This window comes from Limanda limanda, chromosome 18 (assembly GCF_963576545.1).
Source record: "Limanda limanda chromosome 18, fLimLim1.1, whole genome shotgun sequence".
NCBI lineage: Eukaryota > Metazoa > Chordata > Actinopteri > Pleuronectiformes > Pleuronectidae > Limanda > Limanda limanda.
Window position 1 is genome coordinate 11399305 of NC_083653.1, and position 27988 is coordinate 11427292.

Sequence of the window (27988 nt, forward strand, 5' to 3'; positions counted from 1 at the left end):
TCTCAGTCTGTGTCTCCTCGGGCTTCTTCTCCAGCTCGTCAAGGAGAAAGAGAAGAACAAGCAGAAAGACAATCCACAACAAGTGCAGCCGCCCCCCCCCTCTCATGTGCGGAAAGGTTTCTCCAGGCAGCGGCTCTGCGACGGTGTGTGTGTGTGTGTGAGTGAGTGTGTGTCTGCGTGTGTGTGTGTGTGTGTGATCGGTTTTGCAGGAAGGCAGCAACTGCAGCTTTCCCACTCAACTTCCGCTAATGACCTGAATTAACCGAGAGTTTTTGCACCGGACGTGTTTTTGAACTTGTCACCAGCCGCTTCGAGCTGTGTCCGGACGGCTCTTCTCTGAAGGTGTTGTTACTTCACACTTTGCAACATGGCTGCTGCCGCCGCCGCCGCCGCTGCTGCTGCGGGAACCACCGTGCGAAGAAAAGTTTAACACCGACCCGGGAGAAGTTGTAGGCGAGCTGCTGCATGAGTTGTCGCCCGGAGAAGGAAGCGGTCCCTCCCGGAGCCTGACACCGCCGTGCCCGCCCCGGAGGAGCCGAGTGAGAGCCGCCTCCTCCCGTGTCGTCCGCCCGCCGACAGACACACAGGCACTGCAGTGGACTTTGTGGTGAAACTGGTTCCTCTTCTTCTTCATTTCTTCTTCTCCTCCATCGTTGAGCTGCTGGGACTCTCCACAGCAGCTAAAAGACAACATGCATTTTTCCATACCCGAAACAGAGGTCCGCTCGGGAGAAAATGGATCGACATATGTGGTGAGAATGTTTTTTTATAATTGAATTGATCGATTTGACTTCATTTCAATGGGGCACCCGTTTCTGTGTTTACTCTTTTACATCTAACAGAGCATGTGCGACATTGAACGCAACATGAGCACAGGAATCTGTTTACATCTGGTTGTGTAAATCAATATCTGCCACCAAAACAAACCAATGCAATACAGAAATATCTATGCTCTCTAAATGCTATTATACATAATGTGTTTCATAAGGATAGAACAATCTAATGAAGTCAATAAACTTGGTTTATGCAGTTAAAACATGAGGAAGTTGAATAACATCGTAGATATGATCCTGTGGAAGTGTGTCCTCAAATTGACATGCCATTAAGACAGTCATTTCTGTCAAACATTGTAGATGTTAGTCCTGTCTGTAGCATATACATGTATATGTCTGAAGGTGGCACAGAACTGACATGTCATCAACATTTCTACGTGACATTGAATTTTGTCTAGCACCGATGTTGGTAAATTGCTATAAACGTGTATTTATGTCAAACGTTGGCACAGCACTGACATGTCATTGACTGTGAGTGTGGCCCAGTCTCTTTAACCTCACCTTGGGCACAACAGAGTCCCCTTTGTTGTTAAGGTTTGAGTCAACATTGCAGGTCTGCCTTCGTGATATTGCAATCCTACCAAAATACAGCTAACTCTGCCAAGCAGTGCACACCCACAGCCAAACTACTGTGTGTCTGTGTGTGTGTGCGTGTTTATTCTTTACTTCTTTTCTCCTACTCGTTGTGTGTTAAAATGTTTTTTCACACCTTTTGTAAAACACATTGAATTGCATTTAAATTGTGTCATCGTTGCGTTGCCCTGACAAGGTGGCTGAATTCCCCGTGGAGCGACAGGATATGATTCATTGGGGTTGGTCAAGGTCAGCCGGAGTGGAGCATCGTAGGCATAAACCGTTTTATGCTTTGGTGGATGTTTCTCTCATAAAACATAAACATCAGTTGCAGACACAGTCAGGAATCATTGTGCTGATGTGGGGCAAAAGCACATCATGATTTGGACAACAGCTAGACAACAACAATGGCGTACACACAACCTATGAACGCGACCTATCCATGGACACAAATCCTGAGGTTGGCTTGTTTAAGGCTCCAGTTCAGGTCCTTTTCTTTTCACTCTGGTGCGAATGGGGGATCCTAATACAAAACTAAACACTTAAACTTATGAATCAGATCTAAAACTACAGCAACAGACAAACAAACCTAGGATATTAACTGTGTTGGTTTTGTTAATACAGTTTTTGTAGTCAAATGCTTTAGAGAAGAACAAAGTTAAACCCTCACATTCATCAAATGCAATCAACATGCAAACAACATCTGCTACATCTGGTTTCCATGTGAAATCACACTGGCTTCTCTCAATGTCACACACTTTGCGAATTAGATTTTTGCATCTTGACTCCATGTGCTCAGAAAAAAGTACCTTTGCAATAAAGTTGTTATAAGGTTGGAATATGTCTTCAGGGTCACTGCCGCACAAACATGTTCAGAAATCAACGTTTAGATTATTTCCCTGGAGAAGTGCTGGATATTTAATGGGCAGGAATTTAGACAGAAATATTTGGTCTGTTAACAGTTATCAGCAGATTATCAGTTATTTCCTCTCTTGTTCTGCAAAGACATTTTCTTGCTGCTGGACGTTAATACCGGTGTCTACACTGAGGATTTCAGGCGTCACCTCTGTACAGTTTCTACCTGGCTGAGCAGTGAGCACATTCTTCTTCTCCTGTTCTGCAGTGGCAACTTTAAAGAGGTGGCTTCTCACCTCTCAGCTGGCTGTCCTGTGACTGTCATTGTGACCTTCCTGTTACCAGTTCACAGGAAAGGACTTTGCTTGATTATAATGCTGAGAGATGTGTTGTGTACCTTGGAACCAGTAGGCCTCAGAATCTGCAGAGTTAGCACAGGGCTTTGTGGAATAACAAGGGCTGCAGTTTTTAAATATGGAACTACTTCTGCATGTGCAAGCAGGATTAATCCTTTTTTTTAAAAATGTGCACTTACTTCCTGTTGCTAACTCCAGTCTCGGCTATGGTTCTAACGGTATTTACTGTATGTTTTTGTGGGTGTGTGAAAGAGGGATACACTTTGGTGGGTTTGTAAGTGATGGTCACTCGTTTACTTTGTGTAGGAGCTTGTCAGGACTTGTATATGAACAAGTTATACAAACTGTAGTAGTCATGCTCAACAGCATGCCTTTATGAACCTACAACTGGAAGTGAGAAATTTCTAAACATATTTAGTGTCTAGGAATAAACCTAGATACTCTTGGTATTCGTCAGACCTGTTGTCACCCAGTTGGTTCTACATCAAATTGAAATGTACATTCTGGAAAATGTCCCGCTTTGTTCTTCACATGTGAAAGATAAACGCTTGAAAGTGTACAGAGAATTGGATATGGAAGGTTTTCCGGACATCAGGTCTGAAGATGGCCTTCACAGATCATAGATTATATACGAGGGAACGTCATGTGCCCTGAGAAGAACTGTTAGCAATTCACAAAAAAATCCTTCAAACACAAGACAGGAGAACAAAAGACTTTCTGCATACTCATTCTAGCTTCCTGCCTGGATACTGCCTACATACACACTTTCATTTCATTCATTGGCCCTCCTCCAAAAGTTTTTTTACCCTTCCTCTGTCACGCTACAAGTTTTCCATTTGCTTAGTTTTGTAGATCAGCAATGTTGTGTGCAACACCTGTGTGGCCAGGAGCATCAGAACATCTGTTGTTTGGACAGATGATTTACCATGTTGAGTAGAAATAATCATTGACACTCAAGCCGAAGGAGATTAAAGCCCTGACAGTTAGTGGCCTGACACCCAAACAGGAAATCTCCTCAAGGTTCCTCTTCCTCTCATCCTGGCCATAGCTGTATGTTGCCAGGGGGACACTGATATCTCTGAGTACTATTAAAGCAACAGAATGTAAGAATTTCCCTGGGGTACGCACCTCACCCCACAGGTGGGTGGCCGAATTTACATTTTGTCAGTGTCATAGATAAAAATAGCACTTTTTCTTGTAATCCTCTTCGATTTCCTCTGACAATGGCCTCTTCGGTTTATTAGCTGGTTCTGCCTTGATGAAGTCTGGATGGGCAAAAAAAAGAGATGTTTGGAAACATTGACGCGATCATGGCATTTGCTTCCTGACTGGTTCTTATCAGTCACAACTCAACTACCAGCGGAAAAGACACAATGTTGTTACCACTTACGGTTAGTAAAGGCTTTGACTTATAGCGGCCATCTCTACCTCTGGCTGTTAGTGTGATATACACAACACCAGAGCTACCTATTGCAATACCAAATGTGGCAAGGGCAGAGATGCCATTCTCTTTAATATAAATTAGTTTGCTACAAAAGGGGTTTGAAGCTGTTATTTTAAGGTAATAAACTGCATATGTTTTGCTTTAACTACAAAATAGCCCAGTTGATACTTGATACTTGTCCAGCTCAGTAATATATACACAGCTTTGGGTACTTGTGAAAAAAAAAGGCGTAATCATTTATCATTATCTTCATATGTTGTGTAAGGAGTTTTAGGAATTGATAGCAGCCGCTGTTTTTAATTACAACAGACCTGGAGGAGAGCTGAACCATCAGCTCTTGTTAGTAGAATCTGTGCTGGAAAACTGTCTATGTCAGGTTTTTGAACCATTTTCATTAAAAACATAAATGCAGTTTTATTATTCCTAGTGGCAGGATTGACTGTGGGTTAAACAGACTTGTGGTATGTTGTGAAAAACACTGTGTTCTTTTACAGTTGAGTTTAGTGAGCGAGCCTGTATCTGGGTAAACTTAAGTGTTGTTTTTTTCTCCCCTCAGGGCATAAGAAAACTATCACTCTGTTATTCATTTGGTTTAGTGTCATCCCCAACATCTGACATGAAAAATAGATTTACTTTCTGAGATTGGATCTGAACGTGACTGCAAGCAGATATTTGTATCACGAATTCCATGTGGTGGTTTTCATGGAGGAGTATCCAGTGATAGCTGCTGTAAAAACAAACACAGCGTGTCTGAGAGGAAGAATCAAAGACTCCCCATGGGATTTTCTCTTATTTGCTTTCTGTTGTTAGCTTCTGCATAAGAAAAGGGGGCAGCAGCTTTGATCAGAAAATTTGCAGCAGTTTCTGTTTTCCAGGGTTTAAAAGAATTCATGAAATGGATGTAGATGGAGATTGTTTTGAAGTGTTAGGAGGGGAAATTAAGCTCAAAGTACAGGATGATCCTTGCCGTTGCTTTGTTTTCTTTCACAGAGGTGGTTTTACATCTGCACTGAATTTTTACAGTTACACCCAATCAATGGCATGACGCAGTGTCTCCATTGCCACCTGATGGCTTACTGCAGTATAGGTCATAAGTCTCACCTCCTCAATGTTAGTTGATGGGACATGGATCAAACTAAAAAGTCTAAGTACACATCATATATAATTTGAAAGATGGTTTCTGTCATCTTAGGAAGTTTTTATTACACTGATGCTTGTTAGAGTGTTTTAGAAAAGATATTGTTTGATATCTATCCATACGCACTTTAAGCATCTTTCTATGTGGATTTATTATTTGAGCTTTTCATGTCTTTGATTTCATCCACAATCATGTTTTAGATGGATCAATTCAGGCATTTCAATTTCAGTCTCAATAATCTGTGCCCACTGTTTCACACAGGCCTACAACATCCATGTCAACGGGGTGCTGCACTGTCGGGTACGCTACAGCCAACTTCTTGGCCTCCACGAGCAGGTAAGACTCAAGCACTGACAACAAATACCCCTCAGTGTCAGTTTGCTTTAGACTGAAAAGGGAGTCATGTCGAATGCGTTGCACATTGAGCACCGTTCAAATGCCACCACATCCTCTCAGCATGACCTTTCGCTCGTCTTTGTGTCATGCGGTCGATATGCCAGCATCACGTCACTTTGAATCACGACCCTGATGGCTTGAAATCTTGTGCTGTTTGTTCAAACTATTGCATGTAACCAGGCAGTATTATTTTGGAGGAGGCTGGAGGGGGTGGGTGACATGGAAGGAATGTTCTTGGCCTTTCTATCTTTTCACCTGCTGGGAAAAAGGAGCTTCATCTGAAAAAGAAATGTTGTTGTACAGCACTGAGTTGCCTGGACTTAAGTATTTTGTGGCCTCTGCCTCATTGAAACATTACACAGAGCTGAATCTCTTTGGTAAAGCTGTTATTAGGAATTAGTCGGTTAAGCATCAACTTTTTTTGTTGTACAGAGGTTGAAAATAAATTGTGAGTAATCGTGAGAAAGCTTAATATAGCTTTGGCAGGAAAAGGCTGACGTTGAAATGGTACGTGTACTGTTTGTAGGCTGATTAAGTTGTTGCATACGTGGTTGACGTCCTTTGAAAATACACCACAGCAATCAAAATACTTTATTACCCATAGTCCTGTTTTCACACATTAATAACAAAGCAAGCAAGGGCCAAACTTCACTGTATCTCCATCCTTAAGTCTGTGTTATGCAGTCTGACAGTTGCCGTTGCCTGGCAACAGCACGTGTTGCCACACTCGAATCTTTAAGCATCAACCCCAAAGGGCTTCCTGTGGCGTACGCATGACCCCAAAACATTCTGGTGATTGCGGTGCTCACACTCTTGAGTTGTGGCTGAGATAATTCGATGTTGAAAGCCTCTCTCGGCTTCCCTCCTGTTAAGACTTGTAACAAGCTGTATGAGCTCAGACTTATTTTAGATGTAGGAGACTCTAACCTGCCCTCAGTGTCTCCTCGGTGAGCTGATTTGTATGTGTAGCCAGTGCTGCCTCTGGCGTACTGAAAATACCAGAGGGCAGTATGTCGAGGTGAAAATCACCTCTCTTCCTTTAGTACCCACTGTGGCCTGCCTTCGTCAGACCATATGTGCTGGACCTGGGTGTTTTTATGAAGAGGAAAAAATATGCTTTTGAATTCCTAATGATCAGTGTGATAAATGCACATAAAACATGTGTGATTGTGTAATTGTAAACCCTAGTTCAAGTCCTCTGCAGTTCAAAGCTTTTAGATGATACAAAATGGGAAGAAGTGAGTCAGGAATCTGGAAGACAAAGTAAACTTGGAATGACTAGACATTCAGGGCTCCAGATGTGTGTGCGTCTGTGTTATGCACGGAAACTCCACCAGCTAGTCGTTGAAACAGGGGCTTAAAATAAACCTGTGATTCATCTCAAAAAGCATGAATGTACCTCTTAGGGGAAAAAAAACTTGAGTCTTTAATTCAGGAGACTGCCACTCTGTGCTGAAGTTAATGGGTTTAATCATATAAACCCACAGAGCGGCTTTCACAGACAGAACTTCATATTAAAAAAGGAATGAATTTACCCACCTGACTCTACTCAGTTATTAAGTCAGAAGCAGAAAATGGAGATTGCATGTCCTTTAATGCTGTAACCTCTCTGTTTAACCCTAACAGATAAAGAAAGAATATGGCAGCAACGTGGTGCCTGCCTTCCCCCCAAAGAAAATCTTCACACTGACTCCTGCTGAGGTCGAACAGAGACGGGAACAGCTGGAGAAATACATGCAGGCTGGTGAGTGACTCATCCCGATATGACTGTTTTTCATGCCTCGTATTGCATTTCACTTAATTCCTGGCTGAATTTTAAATTCCGGCTCCAACGCGGTTTGTTTGTTTTTTGTCTACTCTTAAATGAGATACTCCCCCTCTTTGTTTCGCTGTCCACATATCCTTGCAATTTCCTTGAAATGGTTGCTTCTCCACAACAATCACAAGTACGACTTGGCTCTGTGTCTGTGGGGAGTCTAGCCATTCACTGGTGTTTTTCATGCCACATAAAAGTGTTTCTCTAAAGAACTGATGATCTGAGCACAGAGTCGGCTGGGACACTGAGCCAAAGCCACTAGACAGAGTTATGTTGACACACCAGGTAGAAAAAAAATCCCCACTCAGGTTTTCAAACCTGTTTCTAACAAGTTTTATGAGTTTGGATCCTCTAAGTCTTCTTCCCCCAGGGATGCTTAACTTTTCTCTAACAGATGTCATAGAGACAAATGTTTATTTTTTGTGGCATTTACAGCAGCGGTGAAGCATCGTTTTTTTAATTTATTTTAACTTTTTACATAAATATGCCCCATGACTGTTTTGAAAGGTTTCTTATCCAAGTCTTGTAGCAACCCAAGAAGCCAGCTGCAGTTTCATACCCCAGTTGGGGAGGTTTTCAACATATTGTTGTGATTTTGTAAACAGGTCGAGGGTGAGCTTTCTGGATATACACACGAATAAGTGGAACTGGCAGCCACGCAGCGGGTTTGTTTTAATCCTCTCAAGCACTGGCAGTTACAGCAGAACAAGGAAGCGTTGTTCGAGTGCGTATTTGCTCATAGTCTGGGACCATATGCACACAGGGTGTTCTTGGCCACAAGTTCATTCGGTTACATCATGACTTTTTACATAGTTATGGAAAATGAACGGCCACAAACACAATCTGCTGTGACGCAGGTGGCTCGCAGAAACTTTCATATTTGGTCAAAGGGTTAGACTAATTTGTAGGAGGACAATAGAGAACAGGCAAACACACACACACACACACACACACACACACACACACACACACACACACTCTGCAACTCAAACTTAGATTTGTCAAATCACTCCACTGTTTTGACACTGCGTTTTTGAACGTAGGCCAGCAAAGTTACTGCAGTTTATTCCCTGACCTCCCTCCATAAAAGCTTCTGCATGTCAAACTAAATTGCCTTGACAAATGTCTTGAAAGGGCCAAACCCATTTCACAGGAAACAAAACAAAACAGCATGATAAGTGGAAAATTTAGAGAAATTGGGAAATAGCTCAGACTAAGAAGGTTTTTGTTTACATGCCACCCTCTGAAAAACTCTCAACTAATTGCTGAGATATCAAATCAAAACTGAACATATCTCTTTTTAACTCCCTCTGCTCCTTCCACTGAACTATTAACCTATTTTTAACCTTTATCTTATTTCTCTCCTGTTTTTTTCCACAGTGCGTCAGGATCCGTTGCTGGGAGCCAGTGAGATGTTTAACAGCTTCTTAAGGAAAGCACAGCAGGTAGGAGATAGTTTTTGATTTTTTCTCCTCACCTGCACTCTGCATATTTCTGTCTGTCTTCCGGCTTCTGAGGTGGCAGGGCGTGCTCCTTCACCGAAAAGGCTGATGCAGTCACTTCTGCCCAGTTAGTAATTGCTTTTGGCGTTGTGGTGGAGTGAGGTAGCTGTACATAGCAACACATAACCTCATTTAGGCTTGTGTCATCTCTGCGTGTAAGTTTTGCGACCTGTCAAATTGGTGTTTTGTTTGTATACAGAGATCTGTGAAAAGATTCTGTCAGACATGAAGCTTTGGCCAGATATGTCGTTGCAGTTGCTTGGTGTGTGTGTGGGTGCTGCATCCACGTGAACCATTATATCATAAAAAAAAGTGTGCCACCTAATGATTCATCCCCTCTGCAGCACTAAAAAATGCCAGCACATTCTCAGCTGCAGAGGACGGAGCTGTTGTAGCGCAACCTCGCCTGTGAGCAAGTCGATGACTTATCCAGACCAGGTAGCCGATGTTGGTTCGTCATCATTCAGGCGACCTGCGTTGCCAGGAGGGCTGTAAATCCTATAACCTTCACGGACACATTCATTTGTCTGCAGCCACGTCGCACCCATTCAGCTACTCCTTCTCCGTTCCTCCTTTTTCATTAAGCTGCGTGTTTGTAGCCCTCTCTTCCCCCCCCACCCCGCTGCTCCCCTTACAGTATGCACTGTGAGAACAGCAGGTGCAGCATTGGAGATGAGTAACCACCCAGCGTTGTCATTTCATCTGCACCTTAGTGGCAGAGATTTACTTGGAGACTCAGGGAAGATAAAGGGATTTGGTACCAGAGGTGGGGGGAAACTGCCTGGCGATAGGAGAAACTGCGGTTATCCTGTTTGATATTTCTTGTTCAGACGCCACTATTTAGTATTTTTAAATATTCAAAGGTTTTTACAGATCAGTTCATTTTCCTTATTTGTTATTCATTGATTTTGTGGGTTTTAGTTTAATCTTGTGCCTTGTTCAGTTGAGGCGTAAACACAATCACAAATGCAGAAGAAATAATTAACACAGCTCCCTATAATATCAGTTTGAGCTGACAGCAGTAAACTTAATGGATGGGACTTCCAAAGCTGCATTAATTAGTATATTAATCAGCTGATTGCCTGGAAATAAATCCACAACAAGTTGTAAAACAAATTGATTAATAAATTCTCTGTCTGCAGCTTCTAAATTGTGAATATTTGCCAGTTTTCTGAATATCTGTGGGTTAAGACTGTTAGCCAGTGGGAACAACACATCACCTTGGGCTTCTGGGAGAGTAGAAAACCACCTTTTTTACATCAAACATTATCAGATGGACAGGTTGTTGAATAAAACATTTCTAACTGCAGATGGCTCGACATTAAAATAAGGTTCTGAAAAACCTTTATAGTGTTTTTTAAAAATCCTCTTCACTTCCCGATTGTCATGAATAAATAAAGTCACAAGTGTCTGTGGCCCTCGCAGGATCAAGGCTCCGAGTGTTTGTTTTCATTTCTCCTCCATCTGACTCAAATCTACAAGTACTTTATTGTGATGCTAAAACAGAATTGACCTTCCCAGGCCACATTTCTTGTTTTACACTCGAAACCAAAGTTTCCAGTCCTGGCCCAAGAAATGATGCAGCTGCATTCATTTTCTTTTTAGCTGCAAAAGTTAAAGAAATACCTAAAGAAAAGTGTAACTAGTCAATTGAACCTCGCATGGTTTGTTTTTTATCTCCACTGGACAGCTTCTCACTGACAAGCCTGTGTTTTTCTGCCCTGTGACTTGTGTGTGGACTTAGTTGTTGGGTGACTGGAATGAAAACATGTATCTTACCAATCAAGCTGAGGGAAGCTGTTATATTTTGTCTTCTTCCCACAGGAGACGCAGCAGATTCCCACAGAAGATGTTGCTCTGGACATCTGCCTCTCCAACGGTCAGAAGGTCACTGTCAACATTCTGACCTCAGATCAGACGGAGGATGTCCTGGATGTAAGTGTTGGAGTGTTTTCTGTTAAAGAGCACGTGAAATCACCATTTTCACCCAGTTTACAACTTTGTAAATGACTAAAAAATGTATTTAAACGATTATAGTATGAATATGCTGATATTAAAAGTGGATGCACAAATTAATGAGTAATATTGACAAAAACTTCATATAGTAAACATTCCTTATTATTAGATGTAAATTGTTAATTCTTATAAATCTGCAAAAATCCATAGTTTAAATCATCATCTGAGGCTATACAAGGATTTTTCTGTGTTATCAATTCTTACAGGTTTTGTGTCCCCGTTTAACTAATAGCATTTGATCTTGGCTGTTTATAACGTTGTTGACACACACAGTGAAGTTCCTTCAGGCAACCAATATCCCAGTAAACTCCTCTGTAAGCTTGGTAGACAATATCAAATCACTTGAAGTCACATTCGTTTATAGACTGTTTTCACCAAGGCACTCCTTAAAGGAGTCTATAAAGTCGGATCGACTGCAGTTTATCTAATAAAAAAACTAAACAAGATGATAATATACAAACAAAATAACGTAAATTGAGAGGAAACAAAACAAATCAAGACGCTGAACAAGGTCTGATAGGCATATGTAACATACAACTTCAAAAAATCATTTGCAGGCTAAATTGAATCACCCAGCACAATTAGGAATTCTAAAGAGTTGATCGAGTAAATATTGAAAGCAATGAGACGCCTTTATGGTAAAAACTGATATATATTTTTATATAGTGACCAAGACAGAGTATATCAAACTTCCCCTTTGCTCTTCGTTGACCATAAACATTCAACACAACCCATAACCACACACACTACTATTCCCCATCCCAGTAAACATGCTGATGTTTCATCATCATGTCCTTGGCTGTAAATCAAGATTGTTGGCGGACCGTTAAAGTGCTCTAATGAAAATGTAACCACACGTAACCTCTGCTCACCACAGAGGACATGCTGTGTGTCTGCGCATATGTGTGTGTGTGTGTGTCTTGTTTATTTCAGTGACTCACTGCACTCAGATTTGCAACAGTTTCGTCAAAGAATGAAAATCGAAATAGATTTCCTTATTTTGTTCCTACTGTTGTAGTGATATAATAATCTTTCCCTGCATCTAAGCATGTAAAACTGTTAAAGGAGACATATTCTCAGATTAAGGTTCATAATTTGGGTGATAACATGTAAATATTTTCAAGCTCTAATGTTCAGAAAACATCGCTTTCCTCATACTGTCCACTGCTGCAGCTCCTCCTTTCAGCCTCTGTCTGAAGCATTTGGTTTGGCTTTATTAGGTGGTTTTGGTAGTGTTTTTTGAGGAGGATGTGGGACTTTTTAACTTTGCAGAACATACATTCACTCTCACTCTATCTCTCTCTCTGATCTTTCTGCAGGCTGTTGCGACAAAGCTCGACCTTCCGGACGACCTTGTTGGTTATTTCAGTCTCTTCCTCATTCGTGAGGGTGTGGATGGAGGTTTAACATGTGAGTTTCAACGTCAAACCTGATATATTATGATCAGAGGAGAACATGTGGTCTTGTGTAACATTTCACTGCCTCTTCTATTATTAGTGGGAATTCTCCCTTTGATATTCTGAAAGTTTACCTGGTTGCTAGCAAGTATCTTATTGATTTTTTTCCATTAGATCGATCCATGAAGTAGATCCATAATTCACGACAGCAGATATTTAGAATCCACCCTTAAAGGCGTTGAAGAGCTTCAGCTGATGTTGTTTATTGAAGCAGATTAAATGTGCGGTACACTCTGCTCTTTGATTAAATAAAGTAAATGTAAACTACTTTATCAGGTCAGTCAAGGATTGTTCTCAGAAGACACAGTCCTGAGAGGACAAATTACTTTCAAAAACAAGGAAGGAGACGAAAATAGGATTTGGGATTAAAAGCTTAAACTTCTGTTAAGCTTCACTTAAGAATAACTTTGTGGTAAACCAAAGAGAATTATGTACTGCAATGTCATGCTCCTGATTTGAGTTTTCTTTGGCTCTAAATCTTGTTGTCGACACTAGTGCAGCTTACTTCATGTGTCTCACTGTGTGGAGATAAACTCACATTTAATTAAAAAAAATGTCCATGAAAAAGCTGCATCTTTAGCTAGAAAACACACCATTCACTCATTAGGTGTTTGGAAGCTTGAGTGAGAAGCAGGGTCAATGTGTTAGTTGGCTGACTCATAAAAAATACATTCGTGCTGCTTCACCTTTCACACCAGGTTGAGTGCAGTGAGTTCAGGTTGAGAAGGTACGTTTGAATGTTTGTCACGCACCAGCTTCAAAATGAGTTTGGTTAATAATGAGTTTTTCCAGTGTAAGAAAAAAAAAAGAAATTAGTTGGGATTTTTATTTTTCCAACTGTTAGACGCTTGAGACCTAGAAGAGGCATCATGATTTAGTTTCTACTAAATAAAAATGAATGCACATCTCTCATATGTCTGTGAAAGGCTCATACTTGCCAATATTGGTCAGGCTGTAGTTTTTAGTTAATCCTATAAATGTACGTCCAGTACATGCCAATCATATTCATCCTAGTGAGTCTGTAACTGTGTTTTGATTTTGATGGAAAACCAAATAAATATGTTGCAAAGATTAATATATATCACTTAAACTGTGGTATTTAACCCCTTTAGGTTTTCAGGGTGTATTATTTGATTATAGGCAGTTCTTCAAATGAATGAGCAGCTTTTTAGTTTACTAAACAATAGCTGTGGCTGGTGTCATATCACACACTAAAGCTTCTCTGAGCAAAGCTCCAGACAATCAGGCACCAGCAATATTGTGTCTTTTTAGCTCTGTTACACACAAACACTACACACTCCATAAATCACAGTTGACAAGTGCTGCTGATGAGTTGTGATTCCACCTATTGGACTTTTATCCGTTTTGTAATTGTTGTTAAACCACGAGATGTTTCTATCCTGTCCAAACATTATTTTCCACTCAATAATTCTTAAGTCTTCCACATTTAAATGTGCATTATACATTATTGTTTGTTAGTTTCCAGCCTCATGTGTTGTCACACGTCCTACCACAGGCGATGCAGCAGCTTCCCACATGCTTCAGTTTACGTTCTTCCATTCCATCACAGCCCTGTTGGGTCAAATTCCCCCCTCGGTCTCCCACCTGCCAAACACCCAAACACCAGCCAGGCTTCAAATGCTGCCAGGTGAACTTGGAAGAATCTGCAAATATTGCAGGCATGTTGTATATTCCTGGCACAGTTTGAATCTGACAATCTGAGTGGTATGCAAGAGACGGGCCGTGTGTTAAATTATGACTCGTCTACTGGAATAAATGCGGCTCGGCAGCCAGCGGATCAAACACAACCGAGTGGTGGGAGTATTGACATAACAAGTTCGCTAGGAGAACTCAATTCCTCACTTAGGTGCAGCAAGTTTCCCAGAAGTCTTTGTCTAAATCAATATATGCTGTAAAATATGCAAAGACATGTCAAGCAGACTAGTGTGTGGTTTGAAATAGAAGCGTTGGTCTTGTTTTTTGTTGCAGTTTCCCACTGGCAATTTAGTTTACCGACAAATATTTCACAACATTTTAAGCATTCAGTTTGTGTAATTTCTTTTCCCGCAGAAGAAATGAAAAGTAACCAGCTGTTTCTGCTTCTAATACACAGCATCTTGACATGTCGTCAATTGGAAAAAAGAATAAAGAAAAATGTTCCAGCAAGGAGAATCTGTGCTCTCTGGAGTTCCACCTTTTCTGGATCCAAAATTTTTAACCAATCTTGTATTTTCTTGTGAAACTACGACACCTCTTTGAAAGCCATGCAGATGTAACAACGCTAACATCACTGTCGATCACTCTCAAAGTTCTGATACTTCCGTTAAAGTGATGCTTATGTGCTCAAATAGTTTTGACTTTATCCTGCACTTTGTTCTCGTAATATTATGATTTAATTAATTACCCTAATTACTGTCATAATCTCTACCCATAAAGAAAATGTGAATTTACTTCTATGAAGCTGATCACAAACCAAAGAGCTCTCCAGTGTTTGGATATGTAGTGTTGTGCACATGTACTGAAAACCCAGCAGCAAAATGCACCTGAGATCTCCTCCACTCTCCTCAGGGAGCAGGCTGCAATGAAACAGCTGCAGATTATGGAGGCAAACACATGCACACACTCGTGCACACCCACACACTAAAGTTTTAGCCTGTTGGGACCTGTCCAGATGGAGTCCTTCCTTCCCTGGTTGTTTGCTGTTGGCATCATTATCCAAATGTCCTTGGGACTTAAGCTGCACTTGTTCCTGACTCTCTCTCTCTCTCTCTCTCTCTCTCTCTTTGTGTGTGTCCCTCTCAGTTGTGCGGAAGCTGCAGGAGTTTGAGCTGCCTTATGTATCCATCACCAGCTTGCGGAGCTCTGAATTCCACATACTCCTACGGAAGAGGTACCCACCACCTGCCAGCAACACGACTTTGAATTGCACCATGTACTTTCCCAAAGTGATCTCCTCCACAATCTACCGTATAATTATAGCAGTGATTCAATTGCGTAATGGCGTGTTATTTATCTAATGTTATAATGAAGCTGGGTCAGAGATGTCTGTTTTCAGTAAGCAGTACATACATTACATACACTACTCCTCTTGTTCTTGGTGTTATTTTATTCAGTCAGGCACTCAGTTTTCTCGTCTCATTCTGGGTGTATTCGTTTCATTCCTTATCTGCAGCGAAGCACTTGTTTTTAATGTGTCAGAGCATAATTTTGCTTAAGTATAGGCTTCCTATCCAGCGTCGCAATCTTCTACAAAGTGGCAGTTCTTTTGGAAGAGAGTCAATAGTCACTTGGTTTGTCAAGGACAGTTGTTATCATGACCAGACAGATGGTGCATCGGACAGTCCGGGATTTGCCCGGGACATAATTCTAACATCGCTGCAGCATGGAGCTGTAAAATGTAGTTTTAGAAAACATTAAGAATCTCTTACCTGCTTGAATGTGCTCATTTGGCAATTTGCTGTTAAATTCTATAAAGTCATAATAGCTCAAATAACTACTGAACGTTGCCAGAGGATAAATTACCCAGTCAGTAAACAGAGCAGTATCTCAAAATTAAAAATAATTCTATTGGCCCGCCTGCGGAGGCTCGAGTCCTCATCCATCAGCTGCAGGTTTGGTTCCTCTCAGCCCTCTGCCGCACATAGTTTCCCATTCTCTCCCCACGTTTTCTCCCATTTAAATAAATGTGAAACATACTTTTAAAAAAATGTTATCAACATTTATTGTAATAGAAGTCATTTAAATAGATGTTGATTAGATGGACTCAGATTGAGCAGTATATTACAAACAAATATGACGTGAAGGGGTTAAGGGCTGTTTGTGCAGGGATATATAGATAGAATCCTTTATTAGTCCCACAGTGGGGAAATTTGAGGGTTTTACATCAGCAGCGCAGGCACAGTGCAACAAGAACAAACGAAAGAGCAAAACAACAAAGTAAGAAACAAAAAACAACAATGAGCAAAAAGAAAAAGTAAACAGTCAAATAAGCAAATAAATAGTAAGTAGTAGAACAACTGACCAATACAATTAAATAATTAGATAATTAAATTAAATAATTAAATAAATTAAATTGCAAATATTGTGTTGTGTGTTAATGGGGTCACAGCTGGTTATACAGTCTGACAGCAGCGGGAAGGAAGGACCTGCGATACCTCTCCCTCACACACCGGGGGTGAATCAGCCGGTGGCTGAAGGAGCTGTTTAGGGCTGCCAGGGTGTCCCGCATGGGGTGGGAGGAGTTGGCCATCAGGGAGGATAGCTTAGCAACTATCCTCCTGTCTCCTACCACCTCCACCGTATCCAGTGGACACCCCAGCACACTGCTGGCCTTTCTGATGAGTTTATTAAGTCTCTTCCTGTCTGCTGTCGAGATGCTGCTGCCCCAGCAGACCACTCCAAAGAAGATGGCTGATGCCACCACCGAGTCGAAGAAGGTCTTCAGGAGTGCTCCCTGCACCCCAAAAGACCTCAGACTCCTCAGCAGATAGAGTCTGCTCTGTCCCTTCTTGTAGATAGCCTGTGTGTGATCAGTCCAGTCCAGTTTATTGTTTAGGTGAAGACCCAGGTATTTATATGATCTCACAATGTCAATGTCCGTTCCCTGAATGTTCACTGGTGTCGGAGGAGAGTGTTTACTCCGGCGGAAGTCCACCACCAGCTCCTTGGTTTTTCCAGAGTTGATCTGGAGGAAGTTCCGCTGGCACCATGTAATGAAGTCCTGGTTCAGTTCTCTGTATTCCCTGTCATCACCGGCGGAAATGAGGCCGACGATTGCAGAGTCATCAGAGAATTTTTGCAGGTAGCAGTTTGTAGAGTTGTATGAGAAGTCCGATGTGTAGATGGTGAAGAGGACTGGAGCTAGTACGGTTCCTTGTGGGGCCCCTGTGCTGCAGGACACCAGGTCAGACTCACACCCCCGTATACGCACATACTGTGGACGGTTGGTGAGGTAGTCCAGGATCCATGCTGTGAGGTGGTGGTCCACTCCGGTCTGCTCCAGCTTGTCCCTCAGAAGTAGAGGCTGGATGCTGTTGAAGGCACTGGAAAAATCAAAGAACATGATCCTCACAGTGCTTCCAGCCTTTTCCAGGTGAGAAAGGCATCTGTGTAGCAGGTAGATGACAGCGTCGTCCACCCCGATGCCAGACTGGTAGGCGAACTGGAGCGGGTCCAAAGATGAGCTCACCAGGGGGCGTAGGTGTACAAGGACCAGCCTCTCTAGCGTCTTCATCAGGTGGGATGTTAACGCCACCGGTCTGAAGCTGCTGAAGTCTTTGGGTCGCGGGGTCTTTGGGACTGGTATCAAGCAGGACGTTTTCCACAGCTGTGGTACCCTCCCCAGACTCAAGCTCAGATTGAAGACGTGCCTCACTATCCCACACAGCTGGGCTGCGCTGGACCTGAGGAGCCTTGAGCTGATCCCGTCTGGACCCGTGGCCTTCCTCACCTTCATCCTGCTCAGCTCATTCCTCACCTGGGCAGTTGTGAAGGACACGTTGGGGGACGGGGGCTGGGTGCTGTGGGTTGTTAGGTTGGGGGGCGGGGGAGAGGGGGGGGGGGAGGCAGTCCACAGGGGGTTGCAGCAGCAGAGAGGACTGGATGGGGGGAGGGGTGGGTGGCTTATCGAATCTGTTAAAAAACAGGTTCAGGTCATTCACCCACTTCTGGTCCCCCATAGGCTGTTGGTTGGGCCCCTTGAAACCAGACATGGTCTTCAGGCCCTTCCAGACCCCACTGATGTTTTTCTGCTGCAGCTGCTCCTCCATCTTCCTCCTGTAGACTTTCTTCCCGTCCCTTATCTTCCTCCTCAGCTCCCTCTGCACAGTCTTCAGCTCGTCTCTGTTACCTGACCTAAAGACCCTCTTCTTGTCCTTGAGGAGGGCCTTTATTTCAGGGGTGATCCATGGTTTGCTGTTGGAGAAACACCGTACAGTCCTGGTGGGGACGGTGTTCTCCGTACAGAAGTTGATATAAGATATATATAAGGAGATGAGCTTCTACCATCGTGATATGAAAAAAACTTTTGGGTTGGGATCAAATTTATTTTGATGGGCCAGCCAAACAAATGCTGTGCATGGAAAACACTTGTGCAACTTCTCCCTCCAGACGGAGTTTAGCGACTGCTCCCTTCTCGTCACCCTGCCCCCTGCCGACTGACGTACACAGGATGTTTACTTTCTTTTTGCCTCAAGGAAAAGTCTTAGTCCTCCTGACCTAGTTTTCACTGTGGATTGGAGTGTGGAGCGGTGAGGGAAGAATGAATGTAGAACTAACAAGTGGAGGTGGAGGAGGAAAAAACAGACCCCTAGTGTATGAGCTCCTGGGAGGCTCAGGCTCAAAGTGCAGGGTAAAAATGGAGGAAATGTCTCAGGCTTGATGTTGATTTAATGTTTTAACTGGACAGACGTTTCCTCTTATAAATTTCTTAATGCAGAAGTGTGGCTAATCGACATTTTAAATCTGTATATGCAGAGAATAGACTGAAGCATGGGCTCACAGTCCACTTTGAATTGCTACTAAAGCTGCAACAAAAACACACACAGATACACACCACTCTTATTCCCTCCCTTCCCTCCTCCTTTCAATCTTACTCTGTCCTCCATTCCCTCGTTCCCTGCTTTGAATTTCTGATGTGGCCTGGCAGCATGCTTCATGTCACAGCGTCTACATCTGCCAACAACACCCCTGGGTCAGGCAATTACAGCATGTTCAGCTTTACACGTGTACTGTAAGTGATAGAACTCATGAATGGGAGTGGATTAAAGAATTCAGTGCTGTGTTAACTGGGACAGTAATAATCCAAACGTGAGGTATGAAACCAGTTTCCAGATCACTCAGAAGTGACGCATCTTTACTTATATCTAATTACAAATGGGATATTTCCCTAGTTTCACATGTGGTCTCAATAATGATCTCTCTCCTTAAACCTTTAGATAGAAAATCATCTTTTTATTTTCACGCTCGGCTCCTCAGTCTGCCCTCCAGCCCCCCCACATCATGCACCATCCTCAGCAACTGTGCTTCAGCCTCTCTACAACGAGACGTAACCCTTGGGATGAATACTTGCCCTGTTATCTAACTGAATCTGAGCTAAGGAATTTAGTCTGCTAGTCTCTCATTCTATAGATATGACCGAGAGTCAGATCAGGTTCATGTTTGACATTATTACCTCTGCTAAAAGAGGTTATTTTCGCACCCCTGTCCCCTGAATGTTTGTTTGTTTGTAATCAAGATTACACAAAAAACACTGAACACAGTTCAACGGAAATGGGTGGAGGGATGTGGGAGGGGTCACGGAATACTTTATTGTGTCTGTCCAAAGGAAATAATACTAGTATGATGGTTATTTTTAGTTTTACAGTTAAACTGGAGGATTAAGTATTCCTTTGGGGGTCGATATTTACTTTCTGTGATAAGTTGTTTACACAGGACAGCGATGCAATGTAGATGAGGATGATAAACTTGGTGGCAGATAGTTATTCCCCCTCGCACCACACACATGGGGTGGTATGTCTTTCTCAAGCTCAGGTCTTCTACTAGAGGGAGTTTTAGTGTTCTCTGCGCAGTATTTGAGCTGTTCCTAAAACTGTGCTTTTCTGGACAGAGGCTTCATATGTTGTATATTTATATATACTGACAGACGATACCTTTTCTTTCTTCAGCTATTGGGACATGGCGTACGATGGTGATGTGATGGACAACAGAGTCGGCCTGACTTTGTTATACGCACAGGTAAGACTTCAATACTTAGGTAAACCAGACATTTGTATGTTTTCATTTATACCTCAATATCTATTTTAAATTAACACGTTCATTAAGTGTGAAACCAAACAAATCTTGTGTTTTTCATAGAGCTTGCACAGCGAAAACAAAATCAATTAACTGCTACATCCCTGTGGCGCCAAACACTTTAGTCCATCCCGGGGGCCCCTCTGTTATCTGATGGTGGCGTCAACACCTTGAGTCCTGAGCCCCTGTGGCCCTGAGCGCTGCCACAGCCGGGATCTGTTGTATTAAAGCATTTTTGGAGTTTGATTAAAATCTGGAACTGCTGAGTGTTGCCTCAGTTTAGCAGAGGGGGCGTTTTAGAATCGAGGGGAAATAAACCGTGTGCGTTTGTGCGTGTTTCTCTGTAATTATTTGCTGACCTGCGCCGTTTACATGAAACGCCAAGGGTGTGATTACTCCCACATGTACCCAAGGAACAACAAAAACCTGCTTTGTTTTGTTCATCTGTGCAAAACACAAAACTTCCCTTCTTGTTTTTGCTCCACCAGACTGTGTCTGACATTGAGCGAGGCTGGATACTCGTCAACAAAGACCAGCACAGGCAGCTCAAATCACTGCAGGAGAAAGGATCCAAGAAAGAGGTAAGAAAGGGCCCCTGCTCGGTTGCTCTGCCCTCACAGCATCTAACTTGATTTCAGTTGATGCTCAGAAATCGTCTTTGTCCGAGAATAAATCCGTCGACCACACAGAGTACCGCCTCTGGTGCATTTTGTTACGCAATTAGCCCAGTTTTTCCCATGATATGAATTTTTAATCACATCAATCCAGTGGAGATTTCAAAGTTTATTCCCCAGGGATTAGACAGAGGGAGCATTTTCATTTAAAATGGTTTTGTTGCGCTTTCTTTCTAGTTCATCCATCTAGGTCAGACGCTCAAATATTATGGCTACATCAAGTTTGACCCGTGCGTTACCGACTTCCCCGAGAAGGGCTGCCAGGTCATCGTCAGCGCCGGCAACAACGAGCTCAACTTCCACGTCAAGCTGCCTAACGAGCAGATGAAGGAGGGGAGCTTCAAGGTCACGCGCATGAGGTGTTGGCGAGTCACGTCTTCTGTAAGTGAAGTTGTGTTTGTGTGTGTGTGTGTGTGTGTGTGTGTGTGTGTGATAGCATGAGGATGACACGACAGCTCCTTGAGTTTTGCAGCGATTTATTTATCTTCCGCCTACATATCAAGCAACAATGGCAAGACAGTTGTTTCAGGCGCATTTGTGATGTCATCTTTATATAAACTCAATGATGAGGATGACTGCATTCACCTTCAGGAATCTGTTGTGTTTTTTTTATCTCTGAAGCTCCGAAAACAATCAGACTGGAATCCCTCCTCTTTATTATGAGACAGTGACTTGGCAGAGCACTGATCTGCCTGTTTACAAACCTCCTCTCACCACTGCACCACAAACAAATGTCTTTAGCCCTGGCAGGCGTTCGTTTTACTCCCACTGCTTACTAAAAGTGCTGATCCCCACACCATCCATTTCCATCAGTCCAATTACCCAAACAGGCAGCCCACACAGGGATAGCGCTTTATTGATCCTGCAGCGTTCTGTGTTTGAACTGATGATTGTCCTTTGGCGAGGGGGGGGGGGGGGACCTGCTGGCATGCAGTCAGAGGAAGCACTTACACAGCGGACCTCTCTGTTTCTTTACAGAAAGAAATTAAGAAAGTAGAAACAAGCCCCAACTGTAAGCTTTATCAAAAATCTATGTTGTAAGTCTAACCTTAAATGTAGAGATGGTGTCAGCCTCCTGAACCCAGAGTGGGAGCTGGTTCCACAGGAGAGGAGCCTGGTAGCTGAAGGTTCCACATGAGCTGTTTGATACATGAAGGGAATTGATTATTAAGGGCTGTGTATGTAAGAAGCGGGATCTTGAATTCTATTCAGATTTTCCATTATCTGCCCAAATGATCCTGTAAGGGGTTTACAGACCAAATCGTATGGTTCCCCACTGGATTTGAGTTGAAAGTTTCAAACATGGTTGATATTTCTGACCTGAAACCCTGTAGTGTGAAAGGAACAATGACGTCGAGTTGGAGTATGTTGGTTTGTGCGTGACTTTTCCATATTTACGAAAATAACACGCAAACAAACAAAAGGTAATAATACCAACTGAGTACATCATGTGACTGAATGAAAGGGATCCCAAATCCCTAGTATTGCGGCTCATTTAGTAAAACAAGTGTGTGGTTCACTGCATGGTATTAGCATTCTTTCAGTTAAAATATAAAACCTCGTCGTCCAGTATTTGTTCTCCCATGTTTTTAAAGTTTGACGAACCTCGACTGTGCACTAAGCTTTATTCTGACACCCAGTAACTGACATGTTGTCAGGATCCGTCAGAGAGTGATGGATTATTCACTCATCTGACGTTCAGTTCACAGTGATTCATCAATGCACCATGTTGCAAATTGACGGAGCCTTTGTGTAAGAAGACTGATGGGTCATTTAATTTTCAAAGTTTTAATACAAAGACTAATGGGGGTGGGGGGTAAGTAGGTATTTAGGAGCCTGGGAGGATCTAATAAAGATTAATGAATGAAGATTAAGATTCAGTTGTATTTTGGGGAATGTAGTATCCATTGGTTTGGCAGCTTGACGCATAGCTAGAGAAAAAAATATCTTATTTTCTGCTTCTTAAATAAGTAACAAATACGCATTATAAGTAGTTTTATTCATTTGAAGCTATAGCGGATAAATCTTGATATAAGATAGAAAAATAAACGTTATTGTCACTTCGAATTGCCTCAGATAAAAATAAGCATCAATTCCAACCACCACATAGTTTATTAAATGTGCATTTCTTTCTGCTTCCACCCAGTTAGTCATTTTTGTAAAGACACTTCCTCTAAAAGCAGAAACAATTTACTCTCACTTGGGTGAATAGCTTTAAAAGCATTACATGCTGCTCTACCCACATCATTTTTGCCACCATTTGAAATGGGAACATTTGACTTAAATGGCGATGGGGTAAACAGCTCGCTTTTTTGTGTTGCATAAGCGTCTGAGCAGTAGTGATGCTCTAAAAGTAAATTTGCTCTGGAGACAGGGCGACACATGCAGAAATTAACACGCTCGTTGGCCCGTCTGATTACACAGCGAGGGCGCTGTCCAGCAGGGTGATTAATCCTTCAGCTTATTCTCAGAGGTCATTTTAATGAGCCCTTTCCTCTTCGACCAAACTATTCAAAACATCTGATTTGGTGGAGCACTGCAAACCCCCCCCCATATCTCAACCTCAAATTGCAAACGGAAGAGCACATATAAACAGTGTGAATGGTTATGTGTGTGCGCACCAGAGCTTTGTTTCTATCTATTCTCCTTTATGTTATCTCTGGGGGAGCAGTTTCAATGGGAGGTGCAGCTTCTTTCCAGCCCAGAGGATCCGGTTTCAGAGAAGAGCGCAGGCTTCATAAATGAGGAATGAGCGACAGGGCTCGTCTCCAGGGAGCCGTGCGTGTCGCTTAGCTTCACGGAATTTTCTGAAGCCATTTGAAATTCTGTATTCGTACGTCGCTTTCTTACTTTGCACCCGTGTTAATCTTTTAGCATAAGATACGGCTGGCTGTCATTTGTGATTCAGCAGCTCTGGAAAGGCAGCTTGAGAAAATGAAGAAGAAATGTAGGATAGGAAATGAGATTTTGCTGCTTACATGCACATAACCCTGCAGTCATGGAGTAGAAGAGCAAGATTATCCTCAATTTAAGATTGTAAATTGGATGTTGGTGAAGAAATGCAGAAGTAAATTTCTTTCCCTGCTTAAAACAGAAGAAGGCAAATAAGGATAGAAATAACACTGACATGATGATAACAGTTGTTTTATATGACGATAATGATGTCACCTGCCAAACACCAAATCGAAATGTGTTTTCCAACATTGCAGCAAGTCCCAATCGCCAACGGTACAACCAATCCCTGCAGCTCGGCCAAATGCGAGACGAAGCTGGAGCTGGCCTTTGAGTATCTGATGAGCAAGGACCGCCTCCAGTGGGTCACCATCACCAGTCAACAGGTATTAGGGCACTGAGGGAGGGGGGGCGGCAACGTGGAAGCAACAAGGATAGAATTTGAATGCGATTGTGTTTATTACCGACACAGCATTTTGTTCCTGCTATTCAAACGACTTCAGTTATTATTTTATTCACAATGCTGCTCCTCTGTGATTGCAGGCGATCATGATGAGTATCTGCCTCCAGTCTATGGTGGATGAATTAATGGTGAAGAAGTCAGGTGGCAGCATTAAAAAGGTTTGTGTTGATAATGTTTCATAACGACTTCTATAAATGCAAGGGTTAGGATTATAACCCTATACAGTAGGGTTATAACCCTAAGGTTAGGGTTAGGGGTTGGGGTTAGGTTTGTGAATGAAACCCGTACTGTTATACAGCACTTTGCTATTACACATTTTTCATACACTGCACAGCCTTCAGGGGCAATTTGGGGTTCAATATCTTGCCCAAGGACACTTCAAAATGAAAGGGATCAAACTACTGACCACCTGGTTAGTGGAACACCCTCTCTCCCCCCCCCCCCAACCACAGCTGCCTTTAAAATAATTAAAGTTCTCCTTCAACCACCATATTACAACATCTTTTTGTGTATTTAAGAAGTCAATAGATTTCTGTGCATGTGAATATAAAGCACAGCCTCACAAATTTGTGTATATTTGTCGTCTTCCTCCGCTGTCGCCCTCCAGATGCTGAGGAAACGACACAACGGCTCCATCCACCGAACAGACAGTCAGCAAACTGTGAAATCACCCCCCCTGCTGGTGAGAAACTGGAGAGCAGGCCACAACTTTTAGTTTTAGCCTCCTGTAAATCTCAGATTCAGACTTAATTATGTTTTCTGCAGGAGTCCCCTGACCAGAACCGTGAACAGATCGTCAAACTCTCTGTGAGTAGGCTGTTTGTTGGATTTCATTTTGTTGTGTTGTGCTTCTTAAAGATAAAGAAAGAAATGTAGCAGAATGACGCAGCTGCAACCTGAAAAATATTCTCATAAATCAATGTCATCCCGCGCTAATTATGGTATTGATTTTTCTGTTTAGACCAAGCTGAGCTCGGTGTCCCTCCGAGGGATCAGCGCCTCCAACTCGGCAAACGACATCAGCGGCAACGATTTCCACGGCAACTACGCTTTTGAGGGAATCGGCGACGACGACCTGTAACCCCGACCTCCTCAGATTCTCCCTCCTCCCCTCTTCATTCCACTGTCAACAACTGGGATGACAAAGATTATGAGCTGAGCTGAGCCGAGCCAAGCGAACCACACACACTCACACACACACGTGTCCGATTCTGCAAGATTGTAGCTTCTTCCTGGAGAAATCGCTGCCTTAAGCTCTCATGTAATCATCAACAGTGTCCTTTTTTTTTTACCCTTTTAAAAGCTCATTTTTAATTTGCATTCAGGTCAAAATTATCGTAATCAGTTGAAGCGTCGACTGTTTTTTATTTAACTCGTGGCAACACAATAAATAGCATGTAAGGCTACAGGTACTCAAACAGAATTCCTTTCTGTATGCTACTGCTTCTGTTTCAGTCACACAGGTCACTGTTTGATCAACAGTACGTGTGAAGTTCTTTAATGCAGTTAGAGTCTCGAGGTACCGCGCAAAACTAATGTAGTCTGAATTCCATGAAGAAAACCTGCTACATCCTGGATTCTTCCCCCAGCGGCTGCATGTTCCTGTCTAACCAGAGAGCCAAATGTTCAGTTAGACCTGGCACTAGTGATGAAAGAGCAGAGCCCGATGTGTGGAAATTGATCTCTTAACTGGAGATTATTCAGAGCAACTGCTTGTATATGGATGGAATGGTTGGCTTGGCTATATACCAAAATGTCATATTTTTATACTGTCAGTGATCCTCATGCTCTTCACGTGCCAAGTCTGTAAATATCTTGAAGGAGACATATGATGCTGTTTTCAGTTTCTCTTTCCTCTAGTGTGTTTTTATAGCCTGGTTGTGTGTGTAAAAAGTCAAAAAGGTCAAAGTCCACATTCAAGCGAGCTCTTCTGCCAACACTGCTCCTGAAGCTCCTGAAGCTCCTGAGGCTCCTGAAGCCCCTGAAGCTCCTGAAGCTCCTGAGGCTCCTGAGGCTCCTGAAGCTCCTGAGGCTCCTGAAGCCCCTGAAGCTCCTGAGGCTCCTGAGGCTCCTGGACCTTGTGAAGCTCCCGAAGCTCCTGGAGCTTCTGAGGCTCCTGAAGCCCCTGAAGCTCCTGAGGCTCCTAAAGCTCCAGAAGCTCCTGAAGCTCCTGAAACACAGGACACATTTAGACGTCGTAGGTTTCAGTGGAAATCACGCTCGGGGGGCCTTAAAGAGACAGGCGCTAAACCCAAGTATTTCAGACAGAGGCTGAAAAGAGGAGCTGCTGCAATGGACAGTTTGAGGAAAGAGTTTTCTGAACACATAACAATAACCCAAATTTACCATTTAGAATCTGAGCAGAATATGTCTTCTTTAACAAGATACCGGTGGTGTTTCCATCTTACGCTGGAGGCACAGTCTCTCATACTGCCTTCAGAAGTCGTCTGATGCCTTAACTTTTCCTTTTTTTTTTATGATTTTGCCTCGTGGATTAGCTTGTCGTCCCAACGCGACTCTGGCTCAAACCTTAAAGAAGCGTCAGCCGGTGCATCCTAGGATCTTGCAGAACTTGATAGATGGTTGATTTGGCCGAGCTGCTTGCACTTGCTGAACCCATCGTTTTTGCACAGTATTACAGGTGGAGATGATTGTTCGAGTGGAAGCTTGAGCGCGACTTAACACACTTTGTGGAGTTTTGTTTTCCAAGGGGGCTCAGTAAATCCATCTGTGATTCTTCTTCTTTTTTTTTTTTTTACAATTTTTTAAAGGTTTCTCATTAATGCCAAATTATAGTTTACTAAAGCATTTTGCACAGAATATAAACAAAAAAATTATGACAATGTCACTTTTTATATTATGTACATGCAATTAAGTATTCTGAACATTTACTAATATCTTTATCATCTTAGCTTATTGTAATCGAATAGATCAAATGTAATCTAAGCTGTATAGAACAAAAAGTTTAAGTGGACTAACATTTATCGTTGTTTACATAATGTTTAGGGGACTTTTTTTTGTGTTTTAGTTCAAATGGAAAGTGTTTACAAATTTTTGCATCTGATTTTCTTTGTCTTGTTCTTGTTGGGCGAGTACCAGTGGAGCATTGTTAGGGGCTCCAGTTCATTTGGAATCTGTACGTACATTGTGCCAATCATCTCAGAGGATTCACGCTCACGTGATCACAATTGCTGGAGTGAGGGAACGTTCATGGAGGGCGGGCGACCAACACATCCCGCCGTCGTTCCATATTTTTTAATAGCAGTTTCAAAAAAGCTGCGTCTCGGCCTTTGTTGAAGCCTCTCAATGTAAACCGACACCCAACCTGTCAGCAGCTTTACCGGTAGCCACAACTGTAAAGAAAATGTTCTCGAGAAAAATGTCTTGTTCTTTCACTGCTGTGCTTCTTCTTCTGTCTTCAGTTGTATTTTTATCTAGAGGGACGTGGACACCAGCCTTCTTTTATTTTCTCACTTCCTGTCGCCACCAAGCCCACGGAAGCCGCAAGGTCCCGGGTGTTTTTAATGTGTAGGTGCCAAATCACACGTGGAGTGCATTAACGCCAGCGTCACTATTAAACTAAATGTCCAACTTTCATGAAAACTCTATTGACTTGATTCATTCCACTGTTCATCTTTTTGATTTGAGTGGTAAGGTCGGGGACAAGTCTGTCCTGTCTGTTTGTCATGATGCTAAAATAAATTCTGAAATGAAACGACCTT

The 27988-nt window shown here is 42.6% G+C and overlaps 1 protein-coding gene across 1 annotated transcript; it reads left to right on the forward strand.

The window, feature by feature from the left end:
- Positions 1–27981, forward strand: snx17 (sorting nexin 17). The gene is made up of 15 exons (XM_061091340.1): positions 1–752; positions 5461–5535; positions 7222–7339; positions 8792–8856; positions 10738–10848; positions 12249–12339; positions 15189–15276; positions 20051–20120; positions 20666–20758; positions 21029–21232; positions 24061–24189; positions 24347–24424; positions 24874–24948; positions 25032–25073; positions 25228–27981. Exons 1-15 carry the CDS (start codon positions 693–695, stop codon positions 25345–25347), a joined length of 1419 nt encoding a protein of 472 aa, XP_060947323.1. The 5' UTR covers positions 1–692; the 3' UTR covers positions 25348–27981.
- Positions 27982–27988: the final 7 nt, after the last annotated feature.

Excerpts from the sequence above, each read along its gene's own strand:
- snx17 (XM_061091340.1), top strand. The coding sequence starts at position 693 with ATGCATTTTTCCATACCCGAAACAGAGGTCCGCTCGGGAGAAAATGGA. Across the intron at positions 753-5,460 it reads AAAATGGATCGACATATGTG|GCCTACAACATCCATGTCAA; the intron begins GTGAGAATGTTT and ends TGTTTCACACAG. Across the intron at positions 20,121-20,665 it reads TGACTTTGTTATACGCACAG|ACTGTGTCTGACATTGAGCG; the intron begins GTAAGACTTCAA and ends TTGCTCCACCAG.